Source organism: Trachurus japonicus, chromosome 3 (genome assembly GCF_045865225.1).
Source record: "Trachurus japonicus isolate A0001 chromosome 3, Traja_1.0".
Classification (NCBI taxonomy): Eukaryota; Metazoa; Chordata; class Actinopteri; order Carangiformes; family Carangidae; genus Trachurus; species Trachurus japonicus.
The window spans coordinates 17,648,512-17,667,174 of NC_140909.1; the positions used below are offsets into that span (position 1 = coordinate 17,648,512).

Sequence of the window (18,663 nt, forward strand, 5' to 3'; positions counted from 1 at the left end):
TTCATCACAGTGTGCGCCAATAACAGTGAGGTAAAGGGCCTGTGTACGTCGGCAGTGTGGCTGACTCCTCTCCTACAAGCAGTCTACCTCTTTGTACAGTATATACTCATGGTCAACCTCCTCATCGCCTTCTTCAAGTAAGTGGCCAGCACTTCAACCGTGGGCGCTCATCGGCCTCACTGTGGCGCAGCATTGTTTTTTTCGATCCTGACTGCTTTCTTCTGCACCGTTGTTTTTCCAGCAATGTGTATATACAAGTGAAGTCCATTTCTAACCTGGTGTGGAAGTACCAGCGCTACCACTTCATAATGGCCTACCATGACAAGCCTGTCCTGCCACCTCCCTTCATCCTCCTGTGCCATATCTACTCCCTCTTCAGTATGTGTAGAAAGAGGAAGAAGGAGAATACCTACGGACCAAGTATGTCCACGCTGCCGCCACCGTCACCGACTACTTTGATGCGATGTGCTGTATTTTAACCTCCTTTCAATCTGCTTCCTTTTTTAGAGCTGTTTCTCACAGAGGAGGACCAAAAGAAGCTTCATGATTTTGAGGAACAGTGTGTGGAAATGTACTTTCATGAAAAGGATGATCAGTTTCACTCGGGGAGTGAGGAGCGCATACGTCTTACCTCAGAAAGGTGGGGATGTATAATTGCCCTCCATAGATGCAATGTTAAACGCTTTTAACATGTTAATTTAAAGGGGAACTAAGCAGGATTTCTCCCGTGGCTATGCTACTTTTTTTTTTTACCTTAATTAAAAAGCTTGGTAGTAATTGTGATCGTAAACAAATGCACATCGCTGAGAGCAGCGTAACCAAAACAGTGGAAAAGTGAGCAGACTTAGTTCACATAGACATAGTTCCCCTTTAACTTAAATAAGTTAATAAGGGCTGAGCTGTGAAGGCTGTGCTAACTTCTGCTGTCGTTTACCATTCCCAGAGTCGAGACCATGTGTTTGCAGCTGAAGGAGGTTGGAAACAAAGTCAACTTCATAAAACGTTCCTTGCACACGCTGGACTCCCAAATTGGCCACCTGCAGGACCTCTCGGCGCTGACTGTGGACACTCTGAAGACCCTCACTGCCCAGAGGGCGTCCGAGGCCAGCAAGGTGCACAATCAGATCACCCGGGAGCTCAGCCTGTCTAAGAACATGGCCCCGAACATGGCCCCCGTGGCAACAGACACTGGCCCCCACTCCAAATCGTCCGCGATAGGCAAACGCAGTGTGGGACCCTACTTCGGCTCCTCCTTCCCCCGGGCGGAAGTCGACATAGCGGATTCTCTTTTTGGAGTCGGTGCGGGGGGAGGGGCTGCCGGCCCCGGCCCCGGCGCAGGACTGGGGCTGGACCCCGGCCTGAACCCGGCATTAAGTCCAGAGAGGAGGGAGTTGTTTGGGCTCGGGCACCTCGAAGCGGAGGCCGGCTCCTCACGCAGCGCCAGCTCCAGTGCCTTTGTCCAAAGTGCTGTGGCCGTTTCTCCTCCGGAGCTGCGTCTCCGAGGCCACTCTCTCACGCGGAGCAAGCTGACCCGTCCACAAGACCCGGGCCTGTCCGACTCCCCATCCAGCCTGCCCAACGTCCCCTGCCCCGGGGCTCAGTTCCACATCAGCAGCACCCCCTCCCAGCCCAGCGGCTCCAGCCACCCGGAGCTCGCGCTAGCCGGGCTCTTCCAGCAGCCGGACAGCACCACGGTAGAGTTCGGTGCGTTCGTGGGTAAGTGTGAGAATGAGGGTGAATCTGGTGTTGATGAGAGAGTGACGGAGGAGGATGAAAACTGTGCGTGTGTGTATCCTACTGTTGTTGTCGTCTCTGCTCGGCCTGCCTGCTTGCCTGCTTGCGCTGCGAAGCCAGAGAACACACAGGGGGGAGGAATAGAGGAGGGGGAGAGGGGGACGGTGAGTTGGGGGTACGTGAACGAGGCCTTCTGCGACGACGAGGGCAGACCGGCCTCTCCGCGTAGACAGAGCGCAGACGCTGAAGTCTCACCGGCTCCGGACGCCAAACCTCCACTGGCTCACGCCCACGGGAATAGCGTCCGGCCAAGTTCGGCTCGCGCCCCTGCGGCGGCTCCCAGGAAACCCCGCAGACGAAGGAGCAGGGAACAGAGCGAGCCGGGACCACCGGCTTCCTGCTGTGAAGGTCAAAGTGCGTCAGGAGTCGCCCTTGTCCAGAGGAACATGTCGAGAGAACCAAACGCAACGAGAGGTTTGATTTTCAGTCTGACGTCGAGGGCTGCGTCCGCCGGGTGCTCGGGGCCTGTCCGTCTCCCAGATCAGGATCCCAGTCGATCTGTAGCTGGTGCTTTTTTTTTTCTTTGCTCTCTCGTGTCTGGAGCCTTTTTGTCCAACTTGCTTATTTTCCGTTCCTGGGTCTTTCTGAGGTTTCATGTGTGACGTGACTGAAGCATGAGTGATTCACTGCTCTGATTGATGAGGGATGTGTTGGCAGGTGGAGGTGTGGGAAGGAGTTTTTCATCAAAATCAGATGTTTAAACTGTGATTGATTCACCGTGGTGGTGTTTGTGATGCCACCTGATCACAAAGTGCAATTTCCTTGTGTTGTTTTATTGAAACACCGGGAATAGTCAACAATTGAAGTAGCGGAACATTTTTAACAATTGTTTTGATGGTTTATTGTCAGTAAGTCATTTGACTAACATGAGTTACTTGGGGAAAAATAAAAGATTATTTATTTAGGGGTGTTTTATTTTGATAATGAGACATATTGACTGAGCTGCTGGAGTTGTCCTCATGTGGGTTGACAATATTTTTCCTTGGTTTCAGGACATAAAGACAGTTTGGAGCTCCAGCACTCCACACCCAAAGAGACGTCCACCTCCAGCAGGCAGCAGAGCCCGGCTACACAGATCAGATCACAGGTGTGTTGACATGTTTCCTCCTGCTTTTGTTTGGTTCATGAACACTGTATAGGTGTTTTTTTTTTTCAGAAGAGACAGCAGGATGGACTCTTGTGATTTTTACCTGGCTAAATTATAAAAACATCCAAAATACTTCTTCTGTTGAGGTGTATTTGTTCACAGTGTCGTGCTGCTATATTTACCTCTATGTGAACACTGATGATCAAACATCTGTCCCGAAAGTAGATTTTTTTTGTAATGCTGAAAATTTGAACACTTCCTTCGTTGTTGAGGTGTGATGCCATCCTGTCAGCCAGTGGTTGCTATTGTTTCAGTTTGTCAAAAGGAGTTGTTTGTCTCTTCTCATCACAATTTATGAAAGCTCATCAACCAAAAACTAGATGCCACGTTAAGTTTCCTCACTGGTTAAATGTGGAGGTGGCTCCATCAAACCCTGAGTCATGAATTTGTTATGTTCTTATATTGACTGCAGTTGTGCTTCATGATGTGGCCTGAATGGGTTAATGAAATGCATCAGTGTTTCAGAAATGTAATGTACCCTGTCATATCTCTGTGTCCCTGTTGTCATGGACACAGGCCCAGTCTGAAGGTCACGGTCACATCAGAGCTGTCAACTCCTACGCTGGCTTCACAGAGTTTGACAGAAACCCAGCTTTTCTCCATCCTGACTCTAGTAAGATCACAAATAAATTCAACACAGAGACTTCTTTAAAGAATATTTTGTTTATTTTAGTGAACTGCAGCTGACACTTAATGGATATTGTTTGTTTGCTGTGTTTCTGTAGCTCTAACAAAGAGGGACAGGAGCAGAGTGTCAGCAGAGGACATCCTCATCCACGAGGACCCCAGGGCTGGAGCGCTGGTAAGAAATGCGTCTTTGTGTGTGTTTAAAGTTACAAGAAACAACAAAGTTTAACTCTGCTCGGTTCAATCAGTTCTAGTCTCTGTCATTTTTTAACAGCTTCTCTTTTTTCCAGCAGGAAAGAGTTCAGGTCAAATCAGCGCAAGCCAGCAGCCTGTAAGTGTCATCCTACTGGCCAACAGGAAGTGGAGACACACACACACACACACACACATACACATACATAAATATATGCAGACCTCAAAATCACTTCCTCTTTACTTTAAAAGGGAAGATAAAACCCCACCATGTCCACTTTAAGCTGAGGTCTGGTGCTTGTTTTATCGTACATGTTTAACCCAACGCACAGTGATATAAATACACTGTACAGCAGGGCTGTTCAATTGGTGGTAAAAAAAAAAATAATAATCATTATCATCATAAAAAATAAAAATGGTCTGTGCAAGTTTTATTTCTTTAAAGCAGAAGTAAGCGTAATGTTTGTGTTAATATAAGTCTTAAATAGGTATATCTTCCGACGGCAATCACAGTGTTTGGTCTGAAACACGGGTCTGTCAGTCACTCTGCTCTGCTGTAAGCCGAGGAGAAAACTTTCCTTGTATCCTACAACCTTTATCCAATGAGGAGAGAGAACAGCATAAAGGGGCGGTCCTCTCTGTGTGTGCAGCCAAGGGATGCGCGTGAATGTGGTGACGTAGGGACGACGGCGGGGGCTGCTAACTCCATCCGCTGACAAGAAGTTAGCCAAAACGACCGGATCGCTTACTTCTGCTTTAAGTTTTCATAAAACGTAACATTAAAAGTAAAGAGCAAAGAAAGAGTGAAGGAATATTATGCATTATTTTTGCCAAAAGAAACGTTTGTTGCTCCTTTAAACTGTACATACAACATTTTACGATGCTTTACGACACTTAAACGACATACGGTAGACCAGAGAGAGACTGGCTGTCGCTGTCAAAGGTTTTTTTTTTGTGAATGGAGTAACTAGTAATGTAACTAAATGCTTTTGAAATAAGGTAATCAGAACTGTAATATGATTACTTTTGAGAGGAGTAATCAGTAATTAAATTACTATTCCAGAGTAATTTGCCCAACACGGCTGCTGTCTTTGAAATGGTAACAGAAAAGAAAAGCCCTGCTGTACAGGCTCCTACATGTTTCTGTGGTTTAGATAGTTACAGGTATACCTGTAATCCTTTGTTAAACTAATGTCTTATCTCTGACTGTGTTGCTCTCTGTCAGGCGAGCCCCGGGTGAAGATACACTAAGTGGTAAGATACGTAGTTTCACTGTTGTTTCTATCTGTATCTATATGTATGACTCGGTTGTGTCTGATCCGTCTATCTGGATCAGCTGGTCCAGCGACCTTTTCCCATTCTTTGGATTCCTTATAGTCGTCGAACAGGCCTCATCAAAATCATGAAGAAATCCAGCTTGCCCCCCTGCCTCAATTACATTTTTTTTCCCCCTTTTGCTTAATTTTGCTTTTGTCTTGTACTTCATATAGTTTGTGGATAAAAGCTTCACTCTTCTTCTTTTCTCCTTTGCTCATAGCTGCAGTTTCTCTTTATGCACCACGTCACACCCACTTGGGAGCAAGAAAGGACTGTAAGTGACCCTAAGTAACCCTAACCCTAACCAAGTTAACCATCAGCCACATGAATAACTTCTCTACTCGTTAAAGTTGAAATAGTTTGTGAATTCATCAGCTGATCAGCAGGAAAAAAAAATCAGCATCTCTTTTAATAATCCAGTTATTTCCATCCGTTTCTGTTTCAGTCATTTTTCATTCAAATACCGGTACGTCAAATATTTTACTTGCTGTAGCTTTTCCCCTGTAAAGATTTTCTGTTTTCACTTTTATATCATTGTAAACTATTTTGCTTTTGTGCTGTCATCTGGATAAAAAAAAAACAATTTGAAGAGGGCACTTTAGGCTTTAAAAAGCAACTGACTAATTGCAAAAACTATTTCAGAACCAGATTAAAATAATCATAAATTGCACCCAGCCGCAGTTTCATGGCAGAAAACAGATTATACTAACAGACAGGCCTAAAAGTATAATAACTGCATTTTTTACAATGGTGTCTTTTTCACACTGGGTTTATCATTTATTTTTTATTTTTAAAAAATCCATGTAAGAATTCATTAAGATTATATAATGTAAGAAAAGGTTGCTCTATGAACAGAAACTACCTCTGTGAGATAAAATAATTGTTTGAAGTGTGAACCTGAAGCCTCTTTCTGTGTCTGCAGTTGTGAAGTAGCACAGTGACATCTACTGGTGAACGCTGGAACAGCTCAGGGGATTTTTGCTAAATTAATGAGCCCACGTTATCATCTTGTGACTATTTACTACTTGCTTGTCCATTAAATGACATGAATACATAGTTTATTAGTAAAACGGAGCAAACTGCTTTAATGTTACAAGCAACATCTATGGTTTGAATCTGACCTGGGACCTTTGTTTCAACTCACACACCATCTCTGCCTCTCTCTGCCGTCATTTCCTGCCTCCTTCTCTAAGCAGTGAAGTGTCTCACAAATATGCTTTATAAAAAACATTAACAGTGTCCTTGTTTTTTTCTGCAGCCATTGGCTCACCTTTCAAGCCCATGGAAAGCTACCAGTACTCAGGTGGGACACTCGTTTGTACACATGTAGTACCGTATTTCACCCTGGACATTAGGTTATTGTGGTTTCATGTGGTAATTCAGTTGCTAAAAGTAATGATTGTATGATTTTTTTTTCACATTAAAATCATGTAGCTGTAGCATTTCTACAAAAAGAGGTAGAAATGAATGAGAGCAGTGTAGTTTTACTCTGACTCTCCTCAACTCGTGTTTGTATTTATTTCTGTGTGTGCATCATTGCAGCTGTTGAGCGCAACAACCTGATGAGGCTGTCCCAGAGCATCCCTTTCACTCCTGTGCCCCCTAGAGGTGAGTCTGGATCACGGTGTGTGTCTCTCTCTACACACCTCAGCTCACATGGAAACACCACAGACTTTACTAAGAAGTGGCAGCAGGAAGTTGACAATGAGGAAGTATGAAGCCAGATAAGAGATGTGGTTTCCACCCCCTCACTCCTGCAGCTGTTTTCTTAACGTGTACTCACGGTAGCGATGAGCAAAGTGTACTGTAGGTGCTCTGTTGCTTTTTTGTTTTGTTTTGTTTTGTATATTTCTTTACTTCCTAATACGGACACATCTCCTGTTTTAAGAGGAACTATCAGTGGTAGTCAAATATGGCCATGTTGATCATGTGATTAATGCTGCCTCTGTCTGGAGGTGATAACTAGACTGTACAATATGTTTTAAATACGGGCAGCCACAGCAGTTATTAATATGATATCATATTTTACAACTCCATTAAGCCGTATATTAATATATATTATACATAAGTTAAATTATCATTTAACTCAAATTATTGAGTTATCAGTATATTTGTGGTTCAAAAAAAGGAGGATAAATGATCTAGGTAGCCTCAACAAGCTTCAGTCACTACATGTATGGTTTTTACTTCTGCTTTCTAAATATAGATTTATAGTTCTATAGAAGGTGGTCGGCTGGTTTTCATTTTTATAGGACAATAATTATAAAACAGTAAAATAGGTTGAAAAGGGATCTTAACAGAGTTTTGACAGAACTGCATAATAGTTTTTTGGGGGGGACATTTGCTGAGGAGGGGTTTCTTCTTAAATAAATGTGTGATAGCTGTTGTTTCCTGGCGTGTCGCGCTCCACTGATGATTTTAAATGTAAATGTGTGAGGAAATGAGAAGGAGGAAGTGTTAAGGTCAATGGACAGTACGTCAGTGATCTGTTATTAACCTCTCTGCCTGCTTGGCTGTCTTGTTTAAGATCCAGCTCCGACCTAGAGCCAACGATGCTTCATTTAATTAACGACTGTGTGACCGTGTGTTCCTTCAGGAGAGCCGGTGACCGTGTACCGTCTGGAGGAGAGCTCTCCCAACACCATCAACAACAGCATGTCTTCCTGGGCTCAGCGGGGCCTCTGTGCCAAAATAGAGTTCCTCAGCAAGGAGGAGATGGGCGGGGGGCTCAGACGGGCCCTCAAGGTGCTCTGCACTTGGTCAGAGTACGACATCCTGAAACCAGGACACCTGTATATAGTCAAGTCCTTCCTGCCCGAGGTGGTCCAGACCTGGCAGAGTATCTACAAGGAGGGCACTGTGCTGCACCTTTGTCTCAGGGTAGGGAACACACACAGGCTCATCTCTTCCACTGTTTCGTTGTAGGTGGTATTTTCAGTATCTGAGATTTTATTTGAGTAATGCTGAGTACATCTAATTTAATTTGATTTTGTTTTTTTGTTTGTTTTTTTACTGATCTCACTTTTTAAAGGGGAACTATGCAAATCCGGTCGCTTTTCCGCTGTTTTACTAACCCTCCTCCTGGCCAACTGCATTTGTTTTCAATGATGCCGGCGAGAGAGAAATCCATGGGCCGGTGGATAACGTGTTATATTATATAGGCATTACGACGTGCATATTTGTGTCGTCTTATCTTAAAACAAGTCAAGACAGACATTTTTGTCGCGGTGCCGCCAAGACGAGAGCTGGGCTTGCAAGGTTGGTTTTCGGCCAAGAGGCGCTAGGTGGGGGCGGTGTTTAGCTCAGTTGGTAGAGCACCCGTCCCATGTGTTGAGGCTATGGTCCTCGCTGCAGGCAACCCCGGTTCGAATCCCGTGCCGAGCGGCCCTATCCTGCATGTCATTACCCCCCTCTCTGCCTCCCATTTCCTGTCCCTCTCAACTGTCCTGTACATTAAAGGCAAAAAAAACCCCAAAATATACTTTAAAAAAAAAAGAGGCACTAGGTGGAAGGCAGAGAGCCTCCAAGTCATTTATTTAACCATCACAAGTTCTCTGAAGCTGTTTGATTAAGATAAAAATCTTGCATAGTTCCTCTTTAAATTCCACATAATGTCAGGATCTTAAAATAGAGTTGGAGTAATACATACAACATATTTATTTAAACTCAAAATGAGACTAGGCCAAGACGTCATGATACAAGCTCAGTTTCAGCACCATACATGCACTGTAGTGTACTAAATTTATAAGTCAGACTTTTTACATTTGTATGTGTGTAAATATAATTGAGGAAGGAGACGTGAAGAGCAAGTTTACATTCTGCAAAGCGGTTTATTTTGGTCATTCTGCGAAAGCTGGTTTGAAGGATGTGTTGCTGTGGTTGCAGCTTCAGAAAACACAACACACTGCTAGTCAAAGGCTGACTATTTGAACAGATCACACGCAGTTGTCACCTCCAGAGCTTGGTTGTTGCCATAGAGACACATCACAGCAGCCACCTCCACCTCAACAGCTGTCATAAAAATGTAAAACTAGAAAACATTCGGGCCACAAAAATACTGGATTGGCTGTTTATGGAGCTATTTTCAAACTGTCTTTATTTACTTTTATGATAAGTCCAGTGTTTCTTGTTTACAGCCGTCACTTTGCATTACAGAGGAGCTACAGTGACATATAACACATCATCTATTTTTAACCTTTTAATTTCCTGTGTCACTTAAGGAAATTCAACAACAACGAGCTGCTCAGAAGCTGACGTTTGCCTTCAACCAAGTCAGGCCCAAGACGATTCCTTATTCACCGAGGTGAGCACCCGCACCTGCACCTGCCGCAGGTGCAGCAGCACAGTCGGGCTTTGTTTCCATATCTATCTCTCATAATCTAGTTTTTAATTTCCCTGCGTGCTCAAGCCACAGTCTGCTTATCATTATGGTTTGGCAAGACCGCATCCGCCTCTGTGTTTATCCTGCACAGCAGGTGGATCTGTATTAGGCGTGTGTGTGTGTGTGTTTTTATTAAATGTCCATTCTTGTACGTTATTGAACTGAAATATGAGTTGTGTGTGCGTTCAGGTTCCTGGAGGTGTTTCTGCTCTACTGTCACTCTGCCGGACAATGGTTTGCTATTGAAGAGTGCATCACCGGGGAGTTCAGGAAGTTCAACAACAACAACGGTGACGAGATCGTCCCCACCAACCTCCTGGAGGAGACCATGCTGGCCTTCAGCCACTGGACCTACGAGTACACCCGCGGGGAGCTGCTGGTGCTCGACCTGCAGGGTAAAAGCACCGGAGCCCTCACTCCTGTCTGTGCACCTCCATGTGTTTTCTGTTTGATGTCTTTGACAGTGACACGTGTGTGTTTGTCGTCTTCTGCAGGTGTTGGGGAGATTCTGACAGATCCTTCGGTCATAAAGAGTGGGGAGAAGGGGTGAGCTCCCATAATTATTTCGTTATTTCATTTTGTGCCTCCATGTTGAGTCGTTGCAGCTGTTTCAACACTAATGACTCTGTGTGACTCTACAGATCTTATGATATGATATTCGGACCGGCCAACCTGGGAGATGACGCCATCAGAAACTTCCGTGCAAAACACCACTGCAACTCCTGCTGTCGGAAACTCAAACTTCCTGGTGAGAGATTCTTTTAAGAGACATAATTCCTGTTTATAAAATAAAGTCCGTTCTGAAAAGTGGCGCTCTGAGGCTCACCCTGTAGAGTGCTTAGCGCACCACATGGGCTCAGTCGCAACTGCAGCCGCCCGGGTTTGAATCAGATTCGCAGCCCCTTGGCCGCATGTCACACCCCCTCCTTCTCTAGCCTAATTTTCTGTCTCTCCCTCTCTATTTTAAAAGAAGCCTAAAAAGCCAGAAAAAAATTATATACAAAAGGTTTGTATTCAAAAACTACATAATCATTAGTCAAAGTTCACTTCATTTGTAGTTTTATAAGCATCTAGTCTAACATAACTGACTTTTTTTGAGTTTTTAGGGGGGGCTTTTTATGCCTTTTTAATTGACAGGACAGTCAGGGAGAGACAGGGAATGGGGGGACAGAGAGGGGGAGTATATGGGCCACCTGCTCAACCCCACATAACTGACCTTTTTATCCTTTTCCTCTCTTGTGTCAGATCTGAAGAGAAACGACTACACGCCGGACAAAGTGACGTTTCCACAAGACGACCCTCCCAACCCGGGGGGCAGCGTCAAGGAGTCCCGTCAGTCAATGAGGCAGATGCTGTGATTGGTTCAAAATGAGTGAAAGAGAGTTTGAATGACCACGAGGCGGCCACCACGCTGATTTGATTTTTAGTCGAAGCCAAGGAGCAGAGAAGGTGCACCTAATCAACTGGAAGAATCACACCTGGGTTTCCATGGAAACCAGTGCATGCAGACTGTCTTGTTTTGTTTTGAGTTTTTTTTTTTTTGTTGTTCTCACCAAAATGCTGTGTCGCACAGAACTGGAGCATCTTAGCTAACCCTTTTGTTCTGTAGCACATGTATGGGCAGATTTTTTAAACACATTTTGTACACATTTATGAATATATACAAACAGTATATATACTATATATATATTTAAATATATGTATATGAACTGGATATATTGACAGGTACAATATCATTGCAGAGGGTTTATTATTTATTTTGCAGTTTGAGAAGTTGCCTTGTTTTAATGAAAAAGAAGAAAAAAACACAAAGAACAAATCTAAGTGCATTGTACATCTGTTACAGCAGCTTCAGAGACGACAGCCTGCTGAGATTCACTCACTGCAGCACTGCAGTTTGCCACCAGATCATTTTTATAAATGTATAAAGACTTGTATCACAACTTTTTGTCTTTTTAGTTAATGAAAATATACATGAATTTGAAAATCTTGTAAAATATGGGCAGATTGCAATGCAACTTTTACAGAGCAATGTATGTAATTTTATTGTATTGAAAGTGTGTCCACCAAAATATTGCTGATAGTTTTTATTGTTACAAAGGTACTATTGCTATATCTTTGTCATCAACAATTGTATGAGCAATCTAGTGTATCTTATAGATACTGTTATCCGGCATGAGCTGAACAGATTAAAATATTTTATTCAGGGGAACTGACAAACTTAAGGGTATTACTGTATACGTTTTGTACTGGATATCATTTTAAACAAATAAAATGTCAAAGCTTTAGCAACATCCCTCAAGCCTTCTAAGAATCACTGTGTTGCAATAAGTGGGTTGGCATTGCAGCAGGTTGAGAGGAAGAAACAGAGTAGAGGTTGTTTGTTTTTGTTGATTTGTGAATGTGTACATACATTTAATGTTTCTTAATGTCTATGGGAGGTGTCGGAGTGGTCAGATAAAACAATTTGAATCCATCACCTGAATACCAGTGATTTTCTAAGGTTTTTTAACATTTTATAGATTTAAAAAACAACTTTTTCATTATATTATCACATGAATTCACATTTTCTGCACCTTGTTAACATGTTGGTACTAATATTGTGTCCACACTCTTTGTGTGCGTGCTGAAACTTTCACAAGCGTTGCAGACGAGTGCAGTAACATCCTGCAGATGAAGGGGCTGGTAAATTCTTGACTGTGTGTCTGAGCAGAGAGAGGCGGACAGAGGGTCTGGTGTTTGAACAACAGGGGTCTCAGATTCCCCAGCTGCTCTTTGAATCCACTCATTATAACCTCCGTCCATCACCTGTGCACCTGTGTGATAACAGGACGGCTGAGTGAAGGATACCTCACGTTTTAGAGAAGAAGTGCCACAAACTGTGAGATCATCAACAGCAGGAGTTGTGTAACTTCATACTGGAGCAGAATCAGAGAATCGCTCTGCGGTGCCACCACCATCTCTTTGTTTATGCTGCTGACCTACATTAAAACTGAAACAAAAGAGTCGGTTTAGGAAGTGACTTCAAATTAATTTATCTTGCATGATACAGACAGGCAGGTTCACCTTCACAGTGGGTGTGGTTTATGAGAATAGAGAAGCGTACTCATGACTTTGCATTTTATTCAGCTTGAACTCAGGAGCGAGAGTCGCAGCTCTGCAACAGGTTCGTACAAATCAGCTGCTAAACCATGGCTGCAGTCACCATTGAATATTGGTAAGTGTTTGACTTCAGTCATTCTGCTCTATTCAGCTGATCAGTATCATATACAGTAGTATGTATAGTTAAATAAATTGGTTCAATGCACTGTGATGGACAAACAGGGGCTTAAGGGAAAGTAAGTCAGTTAGTGAGAAAAGTGTATATATTTAGTATCTTCAGAAGTTTGTATGACATGTTTTTACTGCATGTTTTTTTGTATGTGTCTGTGTGTGTAACAGCAAAGGATGAAGTTACGCGTTCCGCTATCAGGAACTAGCTGGTACCATACGGCAGGTCCCTGGTGTGCAAGTGACGGGACTGAAGGGGAGACCAAGTGAGCTGCTTTTTGTTTCATTCAGTCAGTCTGTGGTATGGAGGCCCACTGCTGCCAGAAAAATAAAATTAAATAAAATGATCAGACTGAAATAAATGAAAATACATAAGGAAGGCTGTGACACAGAGATAAACATTATGTTGAAGTCCCAACCATGTTTCTTTGTTAGTGACTTATTGTTTTTGAAAAAAAAGAAGAAAGAAAGAAAGAAAGAGTTAATTTTCAAGCCTTAAATGGGTAGTTCAACATTTTGCCATAATCCCTATAGTTTTAGGAGTAAGTTCGTTACCTTTAATTGTCGATGCAAGCTATTTTTTAGAAAGGTGGAGCAGAGCCGTGAGTTGCTCAGAGCTATGCTACAGAGGCTGGTTTCCCTCATCAAACTCATCAAATACACAATCCAACCACTCCAAAACGCTTTCATGGACAAGTTGTGACCTGCACATTCACCACACTATGAGATAATAACAGAACATTACTAGACAGAGTTGTTTTCGAGGTAAATTCATGCAAAACCGCGGATGCGCTTTTCCTTCGGGGGCAGTTTTTCGGCAAGCAGTCTCTGCATTTGCCTCGAAAACAACTCTGTCTCGTAACGTTCTGTTAAAAATAGCTTGCACCGACAAATAAAGGTAACGAACCCACTCCTAAAACTATAGGGATTATGGCAATGGGCCAATTTGCCAAAATGTTGAACTATCCCTTTAATGTTCTAAATCCACTAATTTGAAGGCACATTTTTAAGCGAGGGTCAACCTTTCCCATGTTTTGTGGGGCAACTGCCCTCGTGGCATAAATTGTTTTCCATATCACATGCAGAGTCAGTTTCTGTCTCTGTGTTGTGTTTAGTAGGCTACAACCAGACACACATTCAGTTAGATGGTGTGAATAGAAACCTTGTGAATTTTTACCACCACATATGAACTGTGACTGAAAAGTTTGTATGTTTTTCAGTCTGTAAATGATGTGTACTGCAGCTTCATGTTGACCTATATGCACACACACACACACACACACACACACAAATATTTATTTGTGACCTATGTTTCTTTTCCGGTTTCATTGCGGTTACAGAAGTTTTGCATTACCAATGACAGTGACTGTACCCATTCATAATAGAAACCTGTTTCACTGGTTGCAGATATGTAAATTTGATCTCATTTTACTCACTGGCACTTAACTGATTTGCATGTTTCTTCATTTTTGTTGTTGTTTCTAATTTCCACCGCAACAGACAGTTTTGAGGTGTTGGTGAACGGAGAGCTGATCTACTCCAAACTGAAGACAGGAACGTTTCCTGAAACTGACGAGGTTAGTGAAGTAGACATATACAATTTTTAAAAAGTCACTGCACAATTAGACTGTTTCTTGTAACACACTGGCACACTGATAATGACAATTTCATTAAGTGATTATTAACTGTAACTGATCAAATGAGCGTCCTAAGTAGCAACAACATCTAGACTCTTAACAAGGACAATGCTTTGCATAAGACACAGTTCTTGCCAGCAAGTCCATCTAGATAAATGTGGTTTGGATGTCACACCCACATACTGTACAGATCTATTTTGGTAACACATGTTTGAAAACCAGATTGCCCTGTCACTGAGGTGGAACATTAAAAAACAGGAAATATTAGTGTTTAGTTTGACATTTTTCTTTCAATTCAATTCAAAAAACTTTATTGTCTATCACAAGGACAGAAAATTGTCATTAGTTTGTGCTCCAAACAGTTAGACATACAAACACCAACGTAAAAACTCACATAAAAAAAAATCTCACATAAAAGCTATAAAATTCACATGACGCTCACATAAAAGCTGAGACAGAAAGTAGATCTTGCCCTAAAAACAGGTACCTATTTCTTTTGGTTTAAAATGTGCACTGCTGTGGGGATAAAAAGAGTTCTTGTAAGTCTTTATTTTTTTGGCCAGGATGGGGCTATTCTCAATGGGGCACATATGGAAACAGAAGTGTAAATTGTGTATTAAATCAAATTTTATTTTTAAGTCATCAGCCTGCAGCCAAGTAATGAGAGTTATACTGATAAGACGAGTCAGAGGATAATCAAAGTTATTAGGATTCATTTTTATTAATTATATTTTTAATTCAATAATTCATCATAGTGGTTAAGAAATTTCACATTTCACATGTTTCGCTTTTTTGTTTTTTAAAGAATAATTTTCATGTATGACTATTGAATCGAATTTCTTTGTTTCATGTTATCAGATGACAGAAAAGGTGAAGGAGATGGTCAATGAAGGGAAGCCGGTAAAGTCCCCGAAGAAACGAAAGATCGAGTGCCCTCACCAGTAGAGGATGGAGGATGAAATAAAATAACAGCTGTATTCACAGTGTAGGAGAACATGGTGTATCTTCTGTGCTCCAAAACAAAATCAGACCAAAATTAATTTAAACTTTAATACATGTAACTTTTAATTTATAGGTCCTAATTGTGGACCATGACAATAGATGAGACCATGCATTGTCTTCACTGTGAATACAGACAAAGACAACAGGGTGATAGGAGCAGCTCTGAGGAGCCAGGCACTGATCTGCTCTTCTGTTTATGAATGTACACACTTAAAAACTTGTGGTGTGTACACGATACAAGTCTAGAAGCTTTTCAGTCGACTGGAGCCCAAAGATCTGCTCTCTTCATTGGTTAAATGTCTATTTAACATTTACTTTATCAAGTCATAGTTCATAGATTTTGTTTGATATTTCTGTACATATAATTTTTTTTAGGTTAGCGTAAAGACTGGAAACAGTGTGAAACAGTCACTTGGTTCTCTCCTGATAATTAAACCCAACAACAACCATCACATTTACAACTCACAGATTCAAATTGTATATTTAGTTTGTTAATCTGCACAAAAACCAATGTGTAAAAATTACTTTTTGAGTTTTACTGAGGTAATTTCTTGGACTCTTTCCTGAGCTGGACCAGTAAAATCATGGAGGGTTTCGCACTGGTCCTGGTAATCTGATACATAAACTGGTTAATTGTAATAATAATGTAATAATAATAATAATAAGTTTGGACAAAGACAGGCTAGCTGTTTATCTTGTTTCCAGTCTTTATGCTAAGCTAAGATGAACTAAGCTAACCAGCGACTGGCTGTTTTTTCACATTTATCATAATGGTGTCAATATTCATATTCAAATACATTCATTTTCTAAAATATATAATAATATACATATATTATATATATATAACAAATATTATATATATATGGAGTAGTAGCCTACTTGGATGGTGTTTACTTGTGATGATCTAACTAGCCTACTGTTACTGTGTGTGTTTTTTTCTGTTTCTAATTGAGCAGTTGTGACAATTCAAATGTTACATAAAGATCGAATAAATAAATAATAGACATGCAATTTAACATCAAACTTTTATTTGGACTTTTAATCTTTTTGTAACCAATTGGGATAAAAGAGCCTAAATATTTTTGAGAAATGCAATAAAATGTGAAAGTTTTACTGCTGATCTTTTCCTTTGAGATTTTCTTTCTTACTAAATTATGTGGCACATTTTTCTGTCTCTACCAGACATGATAGAAATTATGTTGGGATGGACACGCAATTGTGTGAATACACATCAGCTGTGTGAATTACTGTAAACTGAACAGACACCATTCGGATGAGCTTTGCTGTTTTGAGGTCAGAGAGTTTAACCTGATCCTCATTGCCCTCCAGGGGTGTCACATAGACACAACAGATTGACGAGGATGCAGCATAAGCTTCCTGTCTGGTCCTCAAAATCTCATCTGAAAATGGATGCCCTCACTGATCCCTGGTCAGCAGCTGTGTGCCCTATATAGTATCATGTCAAAGGAAGAGGCTTGAAATGTTTTATCAGTTTGTTACTGTCAACAACTCACATGGGACAATCAAAACCATCAATATACATTGTCTTCACCCGCCTCACCAGCCTGTCTAGGGTGCCATGTGAACCGGTTCAGCATGAATATTTAAAAACACAAAAGTAGACAGGAGTTGCTAAATAATTAGCCTACCTTTAAATGTGCTAGGATTTTCATATTGCTGAGTATTTAGGGGTTAGTATATCACCTTTTTCTTTATGGAAAAGTAAGCATGCTAACCAGCCCTAGCTAGCCCCCACTACTACCTAGAAACCAAATTTGACAACAGAGAAAACTGACATATAGCACCTTTAAATATCTGGGCATTGTAGTTTTTACCAGACATTCGTATAGATAGATAGATAGATAGATAGATAGATAGATAGATAGATAGATAGATAGATAGATAGATAGATAGATAGATAGATAGATAGATAGATAGATAGATAGATAGATAGATAGATAGATAGATAGATAGATAGATAGATAGATAGATAGATAGTTTTAAAGCATTCACATGAGCCACTGTCAATATAATCTGTGTACCATAATCCATAAGATAAACAGACAGTGATAATAACAACATATTTGTCTGCCATTTGTGATGCTCCTGTTTGCTCTCCACTGGCAGAGTAAAAACAGAATCAACAGGAAACACAGATACACCACGTCAGACACAGTCACGGTTCTTTGCATCATAAACAACACCAACTAGCTACATGTGTAGGGGATGGCAATTAATCGTCTATTGATCAGGTCAGAGTCTTGGGTGTGTTGAAACTAGGCTCTATATTATAATGACCAGTTTCAGTGCTCCAGGTGAACATAGATACGTCTGTGAAAGAGAAGCTAATTTATAATTTAATCAATTTATTGTTTTAATTCATTTGTAATTTAATCCATTCATATTGCAAAATTACTAAAATTTGAAGGTATGCACATCTTGATTGATCGTATCTGAGATGCTTCGTCACCTTGACTGTGCACCTGAGGTTGATTCAGTTGATTGGATATCATTTGAAACAGGAAGTATCTGCCAGCAGCTGCACAGGAGCACATCGGGGGAACATTACAAAATGTGATACTTGAATTAAATCTTTTTTTTTTTTAAGTTATGGTTTGTGTCTCTTCTCCCGTTTAGTTCCTGTTTTATTTTGAAGTTCAGTTTCCTGTCTTCCTGTGTTTGCCTTCTTGTGATTACCTTATGTGTCTAATCTGCGTTCCTGTGTCCATACTCTTGTAGTCTCTGTTGATACTTTGTTCTTTTCTGTTGGACTTTGAGGATCCCTTTTGTTCACCTTTTGAAATAAATACCTTCTGTTACTCAACACCCTGGTGTTGTATCTGCAGTTGGGTCCAGTTTCTCCCTTGACAAAAATCAAACTTTAAAAAAAAGTACATTACAAATTGAAAACTACAATTTAATTTAATCAAAATAGAATCAAGTTAAAACTTAATGCTTAAATCACATTAGTGCACTTTCGGCAGGGAATCCATCAATTGGCAAAAGACCAACTTTATCCATTTCAATCGGTGATTATTTAATTTACACTTTCAACGGGCTGTCGCGACTAAAGGTATATTCAGAGTTTGAAGAATAAATTGATTAATATTATAAAAGAGCTGTTTCAAATTGATGAACTATAACTGAATTATTAGTGATGTGTTTTGTGAACGCAGCTCCTCTTGTGTAACCCGAGCAGCGTGATGGTCATAGCAGCACAGACACAGACAGTACTGCATCTCTTATTTATGAAAATATGTCTGCACATGAAAGTGGAGTCATTCACAATTCATATT

General features: G+C 41.1%; 1 protein-coding gene and 1 long non-coding RNA gene across 6 annotated transcripts in view; both read left to right on the top strand.

The window, feature by feature from the left end:
• The window catches only part of trpm7 (transient receptor potential cation channel, subfamily M, member 7), a 37,657-nt gene extending 26,404 nt beyond the window's left edge, over nt 1-11,253 (top strand). For 2 of the 5 annotated variants that reach the window (XM_085764719.1, XM_085764711.1), the window contains exons 23-40: nt 11-137; nt 242-420; nt 508-640; nt 944-2,208; nt 2,787-2,881; nt 3,458-3,554; nt 3,667-3,743; nt 3,862-3,899; nt 4,986-5,014; nt 5,298-5,351; nt 6,336-6,380; nt 6,620-6,685; nt 7,674-7,957; nt 9,298-9,380; nt 9,648-9,853; nt 9,953-10,004; nt 10,100-10,206; nt 10,704-11,075. In XM_085764719.1, coding sequence (XP_085620845.1) covers nt 11-137; nt 242-420; nt 508-640; nt 944-2,208; nt 2,787-2,881; nt 3,458-3,554; nt 3,667-3,743; nt 3,862-3,899; nt 4,986-5,014; nt 5,298-5,351; nt 6,336-6,380; nt 6,620-6,685; nt 7,674-7,957; nt 9,298-9,380; nt 9,648-9,853; nt 9,953-10,004; nt 10,100-10,206; nt 10,704-10,816 — 3,050 coding nt within the window. In that variant the 3' untranslated portion in view covers nt 10,817-11,075. Of the gene's footprint in view, nt 1-10; nt 138-241; nt 421-507; nt 641-943; nt 2,209-2,786; nt 2,882-3,457; nt 3,555-3,666; nt 3,744-3,858; nt 3,900-4,985; nt 5,015-5,297; nt 5,352-6,335; nt 6,381-6,619; nt 6,686-7,673; nt 7,958-9,297; nt 9,381-9,647; nt 9,854-9,952; nt 10,005-10,099; nt 10,207-10,703 lie in introns of all 5 variants that reach the window. The other 3 variants (XM_085764738.1, XM_085764746.1, XM_085764728.1) reach the window with 3 other exon arrangements.
• Nucleotides 11,254-12,475: 1,222 nt separating this feature from the next.
• Nucleotides 12,476-15,987, top strand: LOC146989857 (uncharacterized). The gene is made up of 4 exons (XR_015035630.1): nt 12,476-12,675; nt 12,900-12,994; nt 14,229-14,305; nt 15,224-15,987. It is a non-coding gene; the product is annotated as an uncharacterized LOC146989857 (long non-coding RNA).
• The last annotated feature ends 2,676 nt before the right edge of the window (nt 15,988-18,663 follow it).